General features: G+C 41.7%; 1 protein-coding gene across 1 annotated transcript in view; it reads right to left on the minus strand.

Annotated features, from left to right (window-relative positions):
• The window catches only part of KIAA1217 (KIAA1217 ortholog), a 345,281-nt gene extending 334,699 nt beyond the window's left edge, over positions 1–10,582 (minus strand). The window contains exon 1 of the mRNA XM_030496694.1: positions 10,483–10,582. Coding sequence (XP_030352554.1) covers positions 10,483–10,546 — 64 coding nt within the window. The 5' untranslated portion in view covers positions 10,547–10,582. The remainder of the gene's footprint in view (positions 1–10,482) is intronic.
• Positions 10,583–13,392: the final 2,810 nt, after the last annotated feature.

Here is a 13,392-nt window from a genome sequence, read left to right on the forward strand (position 1 = left end):
ATCTCTGCATTCTGCAGCAGCATTGTGAGGCTCAGCTGCCCTTATACCCTACAGTCCCCCCACAGCCAACAGCACTTTGCTTTGATTTGTTAGCAGTGAAGCCAAAGGAGATGGAGGAAGCTATTCTATCCTGGCAGAAGCCAAGCCTTTCCAATTATCTCGTCCTCAACAAAACCCAACATGGATTTGCTACACAACTGACCAAGGATAACGCTGCAGCAGTGATGACTAACCTGGACAGCTGAAACTCTTCTGCTGACTATGTAAAACCAAAGAATTGTTATGAGAAACAGCACAGCAGCTCAACATGTACCACCATCCTAAAGAGGAGCAAGATTAATTTTAAATATGACTAAACATTTAAACAAATGTAGTACTGAAACAATGAAACAGACAATAAGAAAAACTGAATATATGCTAACATATAAACATATAAACTCATGCCACACTGTGCCTTAACAGTGCACCCAGAGCTCTCCAATTTTTATTGATTTTATTTGGTAGCTATGTCACACAGAAAGCAACACACACAAACTAAGGAACCCTCCAAGACAGCATTTCACCAACATAAAAAGAATACATAAAGTTTAAGCAGAGTTAGTGTGTTCCCTCTAACACAAAACAAGGTATGTTGCTGTGGGACAGACCACAGCAGGAACTGGCACACGGTTCAGTTGGAAGATGAAGACATGGAAACTCAGGTCCGTGCACCCAGGTCCCGACACAAAGGGGAGTGAGCAGCTGGGTGCCACTCCAGCCAGGGCAGGGGGCTGAGCTCTGGACCACTGCACGTGCTGTGACATTTCACTCGTGTGCAAGCCCATAGCGTACAGGAGCAAGAGGAAAAGGAGGCGCTGACTTGTTCTTTTAGCTGCCAAACATAAGAGCTGTGCAGTGTGAAGATTCACATGCATGCAATTCTTTCCCCATCATTAGCGGATCCTGAGCACATAGCACCTGTCCTCATGAACTATGCTATAGGGTACCGAGTGCTCCGGGACAGGGACTCTCCTTTCCCCTTACCTTGGGGCACTGCATTAGCACATACGTACCCCACTAGGACAAGGGATGGGACAGGGAGGCCTCTTGTTCCAGGCAGTGCCCCAGTGATCACAGCCCAGCTCCTGGAACAGAGCGGTTACTGATGCCAAAGGATGCACCATCAAGTGAGACTCTCTAGCCCAGCTCTACACAAACTTTCCCAAGGTGAGAAACCACAGTTCAAGCTCTGCTGTGACCAGGACAGAGGATGGATTTGGAATTGGATCTCTTCCCTCTAATATTTTACTAATCAAGCTAAGGACATTCTCTGTCTTCAGGTCAGCGAAATGTAATGACATGCAGTAAAAGGAATTTTTTTTAAAGCACATCAATACAATAGCTGTGGAACAGCATCACCAGTGCTTCAGAAAAACATCCCACACCAATATTCACATCTTTTATTCATATATTTTAGTGAGACTAAAAGCTCTCATCCTTTAAGATTCACATAAGATATAATGTTGGATATGCATGAGGATGAAGACTGTAAGGGTTCTTACTGTTCTCAGGTTCCTGGATATAATGAAGAAGATTGATGGGCTCTGGAAGAAGCCTCCCTACACATGCAGTGCTATTTCAAGGTGTTTCACATCTTCTGGTCTAGATCAGTTGGCTGAAGAGACAGAAGAGAGAGTTACCAAGGTGGGCAGTTTTAAAGCTGTTTGCCGTGACTATGAAATGATTTTTCTTTTTTTTTTTTTTAATTTATGTTGCATCCATACAGGAAACAGAGCTTAACACATAATGGTGGTGGTGGTGAAGAAGGACAGCTCACTTAAACCAAACTACGTATTCACCAATCAGGCAAAATATTTTTGTTTGTCTTTTCTTGTATTTGCACGGCAAGTGCTGCCTCCTTGGGCATAAAACTCATCCCAAGGCACTGCACATAGCACGCCCCTGCTTTCTGCCTCAGCCAGCAGTACAAACCAGCACTGCTTGGCAGAAAGGAGGCTCCCAGCCACAAGACTCCATGTGATGCTGATGACATTCCTGTCCATTATCATCTTCCTGCTTTTTGGAACATAGGGAGGTAGCAATTGTTGAGTTATCAAAATATTTCTTCAGCTTTCTAATCTGTTTTTAAACATAGGATGGACCTAAGACAGGACCTGAAGTACTTAATGATTTTGCAACTATACATTGGGATGTGTCTAAGCTAGATACAATATTTTTCAGCTGTATTTGAGAGTTTCCTACTACATACCATTGAAAAAGGTGCTAGCTGTAGATGAAGTAGCTAGAATAACCCCAGAAAGCATTTCTGCTGTTTTAAAGAACATTCAATGTGATTTTGAGTGAAGAGTCATTATAAAAATGTTTTAAATAGTGTGCTGGGCTACTCAGGCCCAAGCTGCATGCAAGAGGTACACGCAACCCCTAGGAATTTCAATTATCAGCCATAGATTACTGTATCTGTGCCAAGCATGCAAGCAGCACCAAGTTTTACTTATCCACTGCAGCTAATTAATTTGATGAAGCTGATTCAATGTCTCTGGGATTCTGAGAGAATGAGTCCTGAATAAAGTCATACAGTTACAACTTCATCTAGGTAAAACACACAGAAGAGAAATAGACAGAAATAAGCTTATAGCAAGTTTGGTTGTGGTGTTTTTGCTATCACCTGAAGTACTATTAAATGGTGGAAAGCTGGCATTATTTATTAATAGGGTTGTTAATTTAAGAATCTTGCTAGACTGCATGCATAACAGCAAACACTTGTGCATAAACACAGCACTGTAAATATAGTTTTATTTTGAATGAGGTTCTTGCAATACTAATCCATGATTTCCACTTTAGGATTAAGTCCTTCCTATGCAGAACTCCTTGTTGTTAACACTCACAAACTGCACCTAAGATGCTCATAAACATCTTTTAAGAGATGGCACCTTTCAGAAAAAGCACATAAAAGCCTTACTCCAGAAATGATACTCATTTCTTATGAGCCTGCAGATGGAATTTCAGCCACTGATTTTGACCTCTGATGATTGCTATTGTGCACGATAGCATTAGCAGACGTATTCACGCTAGAGCACTCCACCAAGACGAACAGTTCCCAGTGCAGTGTTTCCCCTGTTCTCACAGCGCACATTTCTCACCCTGTCTGCCAGAATCCAGATTTGTTTTAGTTACAAGACCATCTGCTTTTTGAAAGGCTTTTTTTTTTTTTTTTGATGACGGATGGATGAGGTTCAAATTCTTCTTGTAACCAGCAATGAATTTTTACAATTCATTGTCTATGCTGCTTACTGTCTTGCTTTAATTACTTGAAAGAAAGAAGTCTCATGGGAGAGAGTTTTCCAAATGCATAAAATTTTTAAACCAAAATAAGCATATAGAATAAATTTCTGATGCTTTAACTACAAATAGTCTAGCTCCAGGTTTGTAACCTAGTTCTGTAATCCTGTATTGGCTCAGGTTTCTCTTTCATGTCCCAGAACAAAGAGTTGTGGAAGCAGAGGGAGTACTTTAAGGGGCTATCTACAGAGTTATAAGCATCATATTTTTCCCCCCCAGAGTCTCACAATATCATCTGGCTCTTTTAGAGTCTTAGTTCTATATGTCTGGTGTTTGCAGAAGAGCCACACTTACTTTTAAAAAGCTCACAAAAAAATCCCCAAGACTTCTAGCCCTTAATATTTAAGGAATAAAAACTTTACAGGTTGGTAGACAAATTTAGGGGTTTTTTGCTTAAATTCCTTCATATTTTAAAAACCTCTCCATTTTTATTTCATATCTAATACCCTTTTTTGAGTGAAAAGCTTGGAATAGCAAACAAACCTCCATGATACCACTTAAATATAGTAAAAGAGTCCCCACTAATACCATGCTGCCAAGCCTTGATCGGCAAGCCATAAATTATACATACAATAGCCACGAGCACCCTGCTACATACCTCAGGAGGAGGGAGGTGTTGGGAAGTATGTCATTGAGAATAGAGGGATTTGGAGGCCCCATCCCTGACCACGGCTGTATCAGGTTTGCACCCTGGCTCCAAACCAACATCATTACATTGCTCTCAGCCTCAGCGCTTTACTTACTGGTCCATGGTGAGGGACTGTGATTAACCACCAGCCTCTGCCCCACCACATCTCCCCTGCTGGGCGTGCACGGAGCCCCAAAACAGGATGCACGCTTGGGTTAGGGAAAGCTTCAGGCAGTTGAAGAGCCCCATGTCGCCCAATCCACTATAACAGGAGACCTAAGCTCTGTGTGAACGGGGGATGAAAGGGAGAAGAGCCAAAGAACAAATAATTGAGCAAAATGCTAAACAATCCTCTAGTTTACATCCCTAGGTTATGCCGCAGACTCATTCCATCTGTGCAAATATTTCACAGTGAACTACATGTCATGTTTATATAAATTTCTTAACAGCAAATAAGTGCTGCCTGTACAGCTGCAGGCACCAGTCTCACCATGCGCCTCCCATGCCCTGCAGCCAGTGTGCCAGCCTCGCAAACACGATCTGCCAAGAAGGGTCACATCCGTACCTCAAACCGGCACAGACACTACAGAAAAATCAAGCCCAGATTAACAACATTTGGAATCTCTGTCCTTTATTATTCGTTCACTATGGAGCCTTTGTAGGCTTTAGTCTTGGTTTCAATGAAGCGACTGTTTCAAGAAAAGAAGAAAAAAAAGATAGAGGAAAGGAGAAACTCCATGGAGTAGGGGGAAGCCTGACAGCAGATACAGAAGTGTAATCCAAGAAAAAAAAAAAAACCTAACAGGTTTTTTGTTCCAGTTGCTTCTTGATTTCCTAGAAAAACAAAAAGCAGATGCTTTAATTTACTGTTCCCATAGTACTGCTTAGCATGCCTTCATCTATTTCCTGATGTTATTCCCATTTTCCCTTCTCATTTACTAATAAAAGGAATGAAAGATCACAGATAATATAGACAGGGAAAAGCGACAGACAGCCAAGACATTTTTCATCATGTTAAAAATAATTTTCAAGACAAAGTCCCTACTAAGCATGTTCTCCTCCGAGAGTAAATATAAGAATCTACTCCTCAAAATCAGTACAGTCTAGATGCTGCCTGTTTGGCATCGGGGTTTTGGTTGGGTTTTTTAATAAGACCAAAAAAAACCCAAACCCCAGAACATCCTCAACCCAAGAAAGCACATTTTATTTACACAAGTATTTTCTCATAGCCATGATGGCTGTTCTACATTCACATCAACTTCATTGTACTCTGGAGCTATGATCATATTTCACACATTCTTTTTAAACCTTGATTAATTTAACAGAAAAAGAGTAGGCCAGAAGGAAGGTCTGTATTGAATACATTTCTCCTAGAGTCATATCAGATCCAAAGTAGCCATGATTCTATATCACAGGAGCAATTTATTTAAAATTAAGACACCAATAAAAGTGGTATAGAGAAAAGTATTTGAACAGCACTGACAAACCTCACTGCTGTAACACTCCCCATGTTATAAGGCTCATAATCAAAATTCCAACACTGAAGTTTTTTTTCTCTTTTTGAACACTGGGATATTCCATATGTTAATTTTAAGAGAAATCAGTCAGTAACCTCTGTGGGTGTTAACCTGCTGCATTTTACATGGTGTCTGCCTGTGCATCACTCTGCTCCGGCACATGCTCTGCTGTACCTAAGTGGCAGTGACAGGCCTGCATTCCACTCCTTGCACCCCACCAGCCATTATAAAAAAAAAAAGTTGATAAATAATATCTCCCCCTGCAATACCAAAAGGCCAAATAATCTCTAGATGCTTCAGCAGATGCCTCAGCAATGACCCAGTTCATGGCAGAAACTGAAAGACTCCCAGTGATCAGCAGAGATTAAGTGATGCTACTGATCTCTCCCAAGCTGTGGCCAGCAAAGAGAAACCCATCAGCAGCTTCATGGCAGGTCTCCAGGCCCTCTTGAAAACTAGAAAGCTGTAGGAGTTATTCAGGTCCACAGGTAGGTAAAGGCTTGGGAGTAGAAAAAACAACCAAATAAAACCCGGAGATAAGCTGGTGTGCTGACATAAAACTGGGAGGGAGCTTTGAGGGAGAATGAAAAGACTCATTTATTGTGTTAATGTTGCCCAAGTCATGCCCACAGCAAGTGCTGAGCCCAGCCTCTCAGGACAACATGATGGTAGATAGTCTCTTTATTGGGATTTCATGGGAAGACAAAGCATTTCCACAGCCTGGGGAGGAGTGGGTGGATCTATCGTTTTAGAGAGCTGATAAATTTAAGTCTCCAACTAAAATAGATATCTCCATGTTCTTACCAAAAAGGTACTAGAGCAGTGCTGAGGGCTACAGAACTGAGTCTACAGTGCTACATGAATCTGCTCCAGCATGGAAAAGATAAGGAGGAACATCAGGCCTCTTCATCACAGCTATGTCCAACATTTCAGGATCCAGGAGATCTTAACAGCTACATCTTGGTGAACAAAACAAAGTAAAAAGGATCTTGCAGTACTCGTTTTTTAGAGACCATCTGTTTCTTTCAAGACTTTGCAGTCTTCACAAGAATCATTTTGCAGATTTTATTAAAATATATATACATATAAAAATGGCTGCAGAAATAGGGAAATGCTCTCAATGCCAAGTGTCTTGACTTGCCAGGTCTGAAAAGGAATCCAGACAGACTGACCAAGTAAATATTTTAGCACACATATATACTTTTTTTCCCCCCCAATAGGGTAGAGCTTAAAAGATTAACAAATTGAGCATTTGTCAAGGGTGAATTTCCTTCCATACAATGCAATCACCTCATAAGAATATCTGCAATACAAGTATCCCATCTCAGGATGGGCAAAACTTACAGTCATTCCAAAAAGGAAGGAAAGAAATTAATAAAAAGAAGGAAAGGGCTGATAGAGAAATGCCATATGACTAAGATATTCCCCCTTGAATGTTAATCAAAGAAAGGTGAAAGCAGAGAAGAGATGTAGAAACCACCACCACCACCCCCCAAATACACACAAAAGATCAAGGAGATAAAACAGTCCTGAGATCAACACACTGGCAAAGGCAAAATCTGTAACATAAAAGAATTCTGACTCATTCAAATAACCGAAAGTGAAAATCCTGTATCAGGTACATCTGTTTTGCTTATGCACAGAGGCACAGGAAAGGCAGGGTGCAAATGCGTTACGCATAATGTCAAGGAAAGCCCATTTCTAAGTTGGGCACTTGCAATACAAACAGCCAATATGAATACATACAGAGAGATAAGGACTCAGAAGGAAAATCTGAAGTGAAAAGTACCATGCGACCCAGGAACATGCACACACATACTCCTCACTGCCCCCGGGAAAAACAGCAGTGAAAAAAACCACCTTCTGAACGTGTAAGTTCAGTAAATGATGAGCATTTAATGCAACTAGCCAAATACATGTAGTGAATATCCATAGAATTACAGAATGGTTAGGGTTGGAAAGGCCCTTAAGATCATCTAGTTCCAATCCTCCTGCCATGGGCAGGGACACTTCACACTAGACCATGTTCGCCAAAGCTCAGGTAAGAGCAATAAACAACAATAAACAATCACAAGATTTTCTTTAACCTCCTCATTTTTAGAGGGTTCTCCAAATATAAGCCTGGGAGCAATGGAGGGGAGGAAGAGGTACAGTAGTGACAGGTTGATGAAGCTCAAGCTGCTCAACAGTGTTCAGCCCAGGTACCTAGCTACCGCAGTGGCTTCTTTTCAGGTCCTAAAAATCACTGTACTGGGTTGGAGCAAAGCTCCAGCTCAGTGCTGGGAATCCACAGAGGTTTGGCCAAGGCTGGGCAACAGCCCTGTGCTGCAGCACAATCCCACCACATAACCATTTCTATTTTGAGATAGGTTGCCTAAAATGGACCTATTTCATTTGTTAAAAACAGTTATTTGCATAACAAAAATCAACCTGCAGTGAATGCCAGTTACTGTATGTGAATCAACCAACTCCCAAAAAATCTACTGCTGGAAAGTGTTCACACATAAAAGCACCATTAAAAACAACTGCAAAGCAAATTTCTACTGAATTAAACCCAACCTGTTCCAAACTAAATAAATGAAGTGAATGATCAACTGTGGAAAGAGTTAAAAAAAAAAAAAAAAAAAAAAATCTGAAAAATATGTGCTTAAACAGATACTAAAGGTTGGAGTGGCACTAAGCAGATTTACAGGGGAAGACTGAGACACCACCTTCCCGATCCCACTTCAAAGCTTTGCTGTCTCCCAGCTTGAGTTAAGGGCAAAATCCCAAAAGGGAGGTCACTTGCAACTGCTAAACCTACTTTAAAAAAGTACTTCAGATTCACAGAAGGTGCCAAGGTGCCTTGCAGATACTCAGAGCCTGGCCCTCAGAATTTAAACTCAGTCTATCTGAAGGCAGCCAATAATGAACGCAAAGCATGAACAGAAACAACTTCAAACATTTGAGCTAACAGTGGTGGTTCAGTCTCATGAAACCTGGTGACAAGGTAACTCCATTAATCAGATCTCAAAATGATAAGAGCAGGGGTTGCTGCCACCACCTACCCAAGAGGCAAGTCAGAGCTCAATCCCTCCAAGGGCAGAGAGCAACCATGGTCATCATGTTGCTTCCCTGAACAGGACATGATCAGAAGTTAAAGTGACTGTTATAAGCATATTGGTGGTGCTCTGCTGACAATGATTTCACAAGCAGCTTCACATCAACATAAGTGATAACAATTCGCATTGCTTCACAGCAACAGCAATCACCCACCACTGCTGCAAGTCCTCCCAGAGCAGCTGCCCCAATGCACCACCCCTCAGGCAGCAAAACAACAGGCCATGGTCAGTGCTATCAAGATCTACCAAAGTGATCCATATTAGCCCTGGTTGTGCACACAGACCCATCACCTATGCAGTCTTCATTCCAGGGGAAGGCAGAACAGCAGACTCAACAGACTGTCCTCCAGATTAATGGGTCTCTAGACAGAAAAGCCCCTCCCCCCAATCATCTCCTTCTGAACAAGATGATGGGACAAGGTAGGAAATAATTGGTTAACAGCATGACTCTGAAAGATGATTTCCTGAGGTTCTGACTGATTTTCAAAATCAGCAGCATCTTCCTCCAGTAATTCAGACACTGACAGTGGATGTCAATCACTGCATAAATGAGCTGGCAATTGCTAAAACAACTAGAGTAGTAGACCAAAAACGCAGTATCTGGCCTCAGGGAATTCAGAGAATCAAAACGCATTCTTGTCAGAGTCTAAATTAAATTCAAAGGGCAACAGTCCATCAGTAATCTACAAGTTTCCTAAGCCAAAGGTCTGAGGAACTGCCCCAGCATCAGCCTGCATTATCTACATAAAACAGGATAGTTTCTTCTCAGCTCTGCCTGACGTATTCAGGCCCCAGACTGTCCAGAAGGATTCAGATAGACCGTTCTTCATTGTATGAAACCAAGAGACAGTATTGCTTTATTTCAGATACATCTCTCCTTTCTTCCTGTACATACAGTTAAAGCAAATTATCAGAGGCCAATCCGTACTTTAACTGTCCTCCCCCTTGGACATACAGTCCAGTTGGATTAAGTCCTAGAGATTCCGCCTAGACCCAGAGACCTTCTTGCCAGGGCTATTAGGATAAGGCTCCAAGTCCAGAAGTCCACAATCCTATCTACAGCTGATAATCCATAACCATAAACCCATAATCACTGACACACAAATACCTAGATTTATTCCCGAAGATGGTCATAAGCAGTGTTTGCTCAGCAAGACTCCCTAGCAGACATACTGATCTATACACTGATAAAATCAAAGAACAGCTCAATTCCAATACAGGCACTGAAAACAGCCAAATGCCTGTCTCAGAGGATCATACAGGAGTCCCAGCTATCCACCACACCTCAGTTTTGCAAGAGGGAAATAACTCAACTGGTGTACCACATAGATAGGAATTATTCCGTCACAGGTAACGTCACCTAACAAATTTTAGCAACATATGGAAGATGTTATGGAGCTTATAGTGCATGAAGGAAATCAACGCTGTTCATGGCAGAAAAAAACCCCAACATCTTCCAAAAAACTTGTTATTTTTAAAAGAGGGGAGCAAGAAGATGTTTCAGATGCACCTTCTTTAACCTACCTTACCCACGCGAATGCTTACCTTTTGTATAAAAAAGGGACAATGAACAGACAACTCACATCTTAGTGAACATCTCTAACTCCTGTTAGGTCTGCCTCTCTATCCTCCCCATCTATCCAACACATAACCACCTCTCCTGAGGAAACTGTCTCCCAAGCACATCAGAAATAAGAGAAAATACACATGCATCCATCACCACTCAGGAGACCTTCTTCCAACATACACAAAGCCACAAGAGCATGACAAGGCACACAAGAAGGGGTTGATGAAAGCAGCCCATGTCACTGGGTTTCTCACAGCTACCACTGTGTCTGAACACAGCAGAGATGTGGGCAGGCAGCGTTTTACACACTGAGGACAAAGTTTCACTTACCCAGCTCCCTACAGGGGAGTGCCACGCTCCAGCGAGGCGGCCGAGTACCTCTGCCATGGGGCATGCCGGGGCATCACAGCACGGCAGCTGCTGGCGAGCTGCGGCTTCAGGAAACCTAAAACAAGAGAGATGCAAGTCAAGAGTGAATGCGCCAAATCCCCTTTCAAAAGCGGCACTGACAGCCTCCCACAGACATCTGCGGCATTGCCACAGCTGAAAACCCTGCAAGCAACACATCATCAAGGTTGACTAACCAAAACATTTTTTGTTAGAATGCAATTAAAGCTGGAAGTATGAGCAATTTAACAGCTATACACACCAGAAAATATTGCAATGATCTCGAAACCAAACATTTTTAGCCCAGTAGCAATGCCCTGCAGCAGTTGTTAGCAAATTGATGATCTGACTTTTAAAGCATCAGCTGCCCTTCAGTGTTTCATCACAAGGCAGAGTTGCCATATTCCTGAAAAAATTGTGAGCTCCCAGCATTTGTAATACTTTCAGCTTTATTTCACCAATACCTATTTGCAAGCTTCATCCATTTGTAAGTTACTTTTAGTCATTACAAATAAAATATTATATCTAGAAGCAAGAAAGCTAAAAAACAATAACATTACTTCCAATCATTCAAGAATAACAGTATGAGTTTGAAGATTAACTACGCTATTAATGAGATCTAGGGTCAAGGTCATTGAAATAATGAGCACTATCAAAATTACACCAAACAATCTATGAATCTACTGGAAACTGAGATTTAATTATGCAATTTGCCCTTTAACTTGCATCTGATAGTAGTTTAAGTGACAGTTCCCAAACCTAAGGCAAACAGTCCATATTCACAAAGTCTTGCAGGTTGATAATCACAGCCTATGCTCTCTCAAAACTTCAAAACAAAAAGTGGTTTTAAGAACACTGCTGAACAGTAGGGAATCACTGGTCACAACTGAAAACCACTGGCTGCATCAGTGAGTCTCAAACTACTCAAAGAGAAAGCAAAAGGCAGAATCCCAGTGCCTCTGCCTCGCCTTGCTTCAGTTTCCCAGCAAAAGAGCACGGCACTGGAAAGATGCTTTGGTATTGCCTCCAACGTCCACATGAAGATGCGCAAGTGGCATTTTTCAGACTAAGCCCGCAGAATCCATTAATAAGAACATATTCACATATAGGATTAAAAGGGCTGATGTACTTGGACATGTACAGGTAAGTGAGCTAGGACAAGGAAGAGGAGCCAAAGAGGTTTGCTGGGTTTATGTTTTCTGAATTGAGAATGGCAACACTGCCTATTTAAACCTGACTGCAGTCTACACAACCACAACTGGCATAATCAAAATCCTTTGTATAGGATATACTTGATTAAATCAGCTTAATTTTCACTATAAAGTTGGAACAGAATTACTGGTTAAAAAAAAGAAAAAAACAACTTATAAAATATCCTTTACCCAAAGATTGCTGTAGTTTCAGGAGAACACAGTTCATTCTTCATACAAAACCAGAAGTGGCTAAATTGCTCAAACACAAAAGATAACTCAAATTCAACTACCAAGTTGTGCCCAGCAACTCTGTAATAATTGCATACAGAACACAAACATGCTTTGTTGAGAACTCATAATATCTAATCAGCTATAATTGTAAATTTTATTTTCCATTTGTAAATTACCAAGGGAGCTAACTAGAGAACAGGGGATGTAAAATAATATTCTAGCTGGGGATATTTTGTTAACACATAAGCCTCTGCCCACCCCTTCCCTAATGCCTGCAAGGCTCTTCTGCTTCTGAACTTATTTTAACTGTTGCTTCTCTTTGAAGGTATTTCAACTATAATGCAAGCAATGCTCTAATGAATTCCCGGCTCTGTACTATTTTTCCCAAACAGTTCTTTTACATACAAACTTGGAGGCTGAGAGGTAGTTTCCATGATTGTGCATCTCTGTTTGTGAGGAATGTCAATACTCTCATCAAGTGAGATGTTTCAGACTTTCTAAACTTAAAAAAAAAAAAGGAAAAAAAAAAAAGAAAAAATACACCTTCTATAGGTTTGTTGTTTTCTCACATGAACCTGTTCTCGCACTTAACCCATCTCTCCCTTCTCCCCCTGCCCAGTTCCTGACAGGTCCTGCTAAACTGTGCAGCCCCATCAGTAAGCACAGCTCTCTGGAGCCAGGGGAGGATGTTTGCAGGTTCCAGCTCGTGGCACAGCCCAGCCTGCACCACACCAATGTACTTCACACCTTTGCCTTAGAAGGTGCACCCTTTGGGCAAGCAGATTTGGTAGTTTGCATTCCTCTCCAAACTTGCCTCTGCCAACACTTATTCTTCAGATGCACAAGTAGTTACTCCCATCATGAACTCCCAAAACACCACCAAGAGCTGCACTAAAGACACGACACACTGTGTACCTTAGCAGAAAGCAGATGGCAGTTGCCTCATGCTTAGAGCATCCAGACACCACAGCTCCTACTGCTTAAGAGACACTTCCGACATTGTCCCAGGTCATGCCTTCCCTATGACGGCATCTGACTACATTTTGCCACCAATTACAGTCCCACTGTAACAAGGACCCTTCCTGAAGGGCACAGACAGTGGGCAGCACAGCTTACGCCTTTGTCTGCCACCCCAGAAGTGACAGTCAGACCTTTCAGGGAAGGAAAACTACTGTCAGCTGCATCTGTAAGCTGAACTATCCAAAAATAAATATAATTTAAAAGGGGAATAATATAAAAAGAACCACCAAAGGGTAACAGACTGCTTTATGAACAGATATGGTGTTTTTTTCAATAAGCTTAAATGTGCTTCTTCGAAGCCAGCAGTTAATGGAGCCAATATCCCACTTTTACCAGCCCTGCTGCAAGAGCCGCACCAAGCTCACCGAAAGTGCAAAAGAAAAAAAAAAAAAGAAAGAAGCCAGGAGCA

The sequence above is a fragment of the Strigops habroptila genome, chromosome 1 (assembly GCF_004027225.2).
Source record: "Strigops habroptila isolate Jane chromosome 1, bStrHab1.2.pri, whole genome shotgun sequence".
In the NCBI taxonomy this organism is placed as follows: domain Eukaryota; kingdom Metazoa; phylum Chordata; class Aves; order Psittaciformes; family Psittacidae; genus Strigops; species Strigops habroptila.